This window comes from Neoarthrinium moseri (genome assembly GCF_022829205.1).
Source record: "Neoarthrinium moseri strain CBS 164.80 chromosome Unknown scaffold105_Wmoseri_CBS_16480, whole genome shotgun sequence".
Lineage (NCBI taxonomy): Eukaryota > Fungi > Ascomycota > Sordariomycetes > Amphisphaeriales > Apiosporaceae > Neoarthrinium > Neoarthrinium moseri.
In genome coordinates this window covers 58,854-63,793 of record NW_026055219.1, presented here as the reverse complement: position 1 = coordinate 63,793, position 4,940 = coordinate 58,854, and the positions used below count along the sequence as shown (strand labels likewise).

The 4,940-nt window shown below is 53.6% G+C and overlaps 1 protein-coding gene across 1 annotated transcript; it reads right to left on the bottom strand.

Moving 5' to 3' along the window:
- Nucleotides 1-1,708: 1,708 nt before the first annotated feature.
- On the bottom strand, nucleotides 1,709-2,290 carry JN550_013155 (uncharacterized protein; the record flags this gene model as incomplete). Its single annotated transcript, XM_049311711.1, has 1 exon — nucleotides 1,709-2,290. The coding sequence occupies one exon, from the start codon at nucleotides 2,288-2,290 to the stop codon at nucleotides 1,709-1,711; it is 582 nt and encodes a 193-aa protein (XP_049164886.1).
- Nucleotides 2,291-4,940: the final 2,650 nt, after the last annotated feature.

Here is a 4,940-nt window from a genome sequence, read left to right as displayed (position 1 = left end):
AATGGGCAGCAGTGGTATGTTGGGATGTTTGGCACGCCACACCCTCTCGCCACCTCTGATCACCGGACCTTTCACCTTCTAAAGCGGACCGTGATATAAAGGACTTGGGGCTGTCGACGTGATTTGTGTAAGCAGGGGCGCAGAGCGGTAATGACGGTGGCGAAGACGGGCCCAAGGCTACCATTTACCAAGCTGGAGCGCCGTCCCTCGATCTTACATCAAATGTCGGAAAGGATTGAGTGTTGGATGCCTAATACGTTGGCATGTTCAACAGGCGCTCGGAGTCTCTCCCGCCGATAGCCTGTGTTGATGGCCTCTAATGGATTTATGGGGGGACCAAGGGTGGATACGGACGTCTACCAGTGGTGGGAGCCAGCCACAAAAGAAATAAGTCGACCGATCAGGACACGGACACGTCGTACAGTCACCGAGGAAGTCAGGGCGACTTGACATATGTCAACCTTTTGACAGGCGGGAGAGACCGAGGGGTAACCCCTTCGAGGATTGAGGGTCATGAGGAAAAAAGCAATTGGATGGCAGAGGAGCAAAGGAGCGAAACGGGGTCGCAATCATCCATCCATGATTTCACCCCGGCGCGGATAGTGTAATGCGACGAAGCACTGCAGAAGGATTTTTCTCGTTTTATGCCCGCAAGATACCAGTAGCCAGCGAATAGACCGTGATTTCGAACGAGCAAGCCCTGTCTCTGAGCTTGGACCAGTATGTTTTCAGATTTCTCTTTCTCCTGCATATAGCGATGTAAAGGGGGAACGGGACCCAGCCACCAGATTTTTTCTGCTTAATGAGACGCACGTGGTGTCTTGGTTCGGCTGGAAACCCGCAGTGGTCTGTCCCAACAACCATTGATCATCAAGTCTTGGTCACTTCCAAAGCACAGGCATTTGGGAACGGATTTTCGCTTGAGCGAACGTAGTTGTGATGTCTACGGGATATGTCCGCTAAAAGCTGGTTATGTAGAGTGATCTTAGGGATGCCACAATGCTACGTGTGCTGGCGATTAAGTGAAGAAGCAGCACTTGAGAAAGCTTGTACAATACATCACGAGGATATCCCTTCAGTAGGGAGGGGGCAATCTCGGCAACATACAACGGAACCAGTGATTGTAGCCTATAAGAGAATTAGGTTGATACTTGAATAGATTCTAGAGTTAAAACCAGGGCGACTAAAGAGCCGAATTTCGTTCGCCACACAGTACACACAAAGCAAGCCTGGGTGGTGGGGTTTTGTATGGTTTCTTTTCTTTATTTAATAACATTATCAATACAGCACAGATATACAAGATGCATCCAATGTCCTTGTCGTGGGGCCGCTCCCAGTCGCGTTGTATATGTACATTGCCGACATGGGGAGGGCTGGTGGAATGTACGTGAGCCTGTTTGTATATCCAAAGTCCGAGAGCACCAATGGACCGTGACAGCACGCCAGGCCAGGGTGAACCTGCTCTCATGAAAAGTAGCGCCTGGTTCCAGAGGCGATTAAGAATATTAGCCCGAAAATCAAGCGCTGCCGAAATTGTATGGGGGTTCTCCGTGAATCATGCATGTAAAGTGCTCGTCCAGGACTCGCACCGGGTTCGTATATATAAAGTCGAAGCACAGGTCGTCCTGGGCAGGGCGCACCCAATGCTTAGGCTGACAAGGGGAAGGGCGAGTCCGTCGCTGGTTGCCGGCCGAAATATGCCTCGCACTTAGTGGAACTGCGAGCGGTCCTTCTCCTTCAGGCCACCAATGTGGTCCATGTCGATCGAGTAGAAGCCGTGGCTGCTCTCCTTCTCGTAAGCGGGCAGCTGCTCTTCCCGGACGGGCTCCATTCCGACGGTGGCATCACCCACGCGCACAACCATAACACGTCCGTCTTGCTTGCGACCATATTCGTCGTGCTCGTCGGGGAAGGTGATGTGGATCTCGGGAATGTTGGTGGGGGAGTGAGGAGGCGAGTTGGGGTCGGCCAACATGGGGCGGCCGCCGCCGTTGACGACAACAATGCTAGAGCGGCCGTCTGCGGTCTGTATCGTCAAGCGGCGGGTGTTGTTGTGGTGTTGTCCGTTGTAGTCATGCTTGATGTCGTTGTAGTGAGGGAGTGTGTCGTCACCCATCGCCTGTCGGCGCCTATGCCTCCGCAGCACCACGAGTAGGGCGGTCAGAACAAGGGCAATGAAAGCGAGGCCAAGGAAGGTAATCATCAGATTCATGAAGGTGTCCGAATCGCCGAGCTCGCGACGGCCGAGAACCGAGTTGCCGCGGGCCATGATATTGCTGATGGGAGACATGTTGATTGTTGACGATATGGTCCGGTTGAGATTTCTGCGTCAAGGAGTCGTTGAGTTTTTTCTTCTTCTTCTTTCTTCCTAATCGGGCGGTTTAAAGAATGTCTTGTCTAATCGAAGACTATTGTTAGCACTGTCTTGGTCTCGAGTATCATTGACAGCCGGGTGAGAGAGGGAATCCAGCACCAGCACAGACCGTGCCCCCAAGGACTGGTCCTTGGTGGCTGATCTGGCTGAATCTTCTTTCACCATCACATCCAAGACAAGAACAAACTTACCGTCGGTGTGGATAGTGTCGAACCACGCGGATTAATCCAAGACCAATGTGCGTTCCGATCGGCGACTATTAGGGTATAAAGACTGGACGGAAACAACTGAAAGAATGAAGTTGAATCCTGGGCGGGTGGTAAAGAGCGAATGGGGAGGGAATGAGTGACCTCGAGCCAAACGAATGGACCTGTGCAAAACCAACGACGACGGCAGCAACGACGATGAGGATCAATCGTGAAGACGAAGACGGGACGGAGGGAGGAAAGGGCGGAGGAGGACGACTACAAGAGGAGATCAGAGCCCACCGCCAGGCCCGCCCAACCGCTGGCCCGCAGCGCCAAACTGGGCCAACTGGGGCTTGCACCGCCTGGCCAAGGTCCATGGTCCCCCAAGGTGACATTGGATGTGATTGCGCGCCAGGCACGCCAGGAACCGCTAAACGGTCCTCTCCAATTTGGCAGATTAGGATCCATCCTACGCTATCACACCCCGGGAAGCGAGCGTTCATCAGCATCAGGGGTCATGGACGCAGGGGACCAGGGCCGCCAAGGGCCAGACAACCGCTTCGGGCAAAGACGACCAGGGGCGCCGCCCGCTGATTCGCCCGACCTGCGATCGAAACGCCGGGCTACAGAGGCGGCCAATCTCCCTCTGCGCCAATGAGCGCCGCGCCGGCCAGCAGAACAGTGGGGCTAATCTGACCACAAGAAACGGCTCCAGGAAAACATGGGGGCCAAGGCCGCGTAATGGCCAGAGCTCCCCAAATAGCCCTGAGCTCGGGTTGCTTCCAAGACGTCTAGCTCAGGATCAACAACGACAAAAGGAGGACGAATCTTGACTTTTTTTCCTGCACGGTTATCAAGATCACGACATCCCTCTCGGCAACTATCGAATCGAGAGTCCCCTGACTGCACGCGAGGCCGAGTGGAGACTCGCGTTAGTTAACAGCGTTAGTTACCACCAAATGTGTGATCAGTGCGTGCGTGATGGAATAGTTCCAGAACGTATCAACTGTCCATTTCCCGTCTTTGCATGGGCTGGCGTCTAGATAGACTCACACTTGCCCTCCCCGGGACCACGGTTGATCAGGTTCTGTCCATCGACGCGCTCCCAAAGACTACTGTTGGCAAAGTAACTATGCAACGGACGCTGCAAGCCCGCCCGTCATGTCGGGGCAGTCGTAACGGTGCACTAGCATGATCCGTTGAGCCGGTCAGCGATTGGCTGCTTCGCAGTAGTTACTCGGAGTACTCGTCGCCATGTTCACAATACAAAGGGCGGCAGCTGGGAGAAGGCCGCCTGCATCATGCTCGCGCTCAGCCGAGACATCGCACTCTGCTTTTCGAATCCTTCGGTCGTGATCGATCCAATGATCTCGCCAGTGGGACATGAGGTCGACACCTGTACTGGCTTTTGTGGGGTGTTTCTACAGAACAAGGGCGAATCATGAACTTTGCTGGCAACAGTATCCCATATCGGCCGAAGCAGGCCGGGCGAGGCAATCAGCATTTTGGGTGCACTTGGTTTGCATCTACTGTAGATGCTGAGCAACTGACGTGGTGATCAGGACGACCAGGACCAACTCGCCGGCCGACTACACAAATCCTTCAGATGGTATGAGGCTCATGTCCCGGTGCCAATGCCCACCGTCAACTAGGTCAGCGGCAGTATGGTCTCATTATCTTCAACATCACATCCTATCTGTGGCTGAAGTAGGGTCGACGGGTGAGACTTAGGAAGCCCTTGTGAAAGCAATGTTGAGTCAGGACAAATGTGTCTTTGATGGCGCTTAGTCCGAAGAACGTCCTAATAAGATAAGATCTTCGCGGCTGTTATCTACGCCTGTTTGCTAGGCCGTGCCAGCTTGGACAGAATTCCTGAGAGCTAAGCACATTGCGAGCCGTTCCTCGGCATGGAGGTTTCGATCTTGTTACGCGGACATCTGGAATGAACACCACGATGGGTCGATCTTCCAACACCTTTTCATTCCAACAGCTAGACAAACATGCGATCCATCCGCCAGCTCAGTCCACACCGCTGTTGCGTCTCTCACAATAGTTAACTAACATCCCCCTGCAAGGTCACTATCTACCGGCTAGCACCAGCGCTGTCAAGACCTTGGGATGTTCAGACTATGTAGTAGAGTACCGTTGTTTCGCCGAATGGCGAACCGAATGTGACACATCATGAGGAGGATGCATACAAGCCTTGAACGGCGTATACCCAGTGGGAGTGAGCATTGTCCGAAACAAGAAGGGACACCAAGGTTGCCTCACCGGCCTGGCGGTTCAACCAACGATTACTCACATATAGGCGAGCTTCTACTGCTGTGTCACTCGAAGTACGTAGGTGAAGTAGATCGTAACTAGCAACTCTGGGCAGC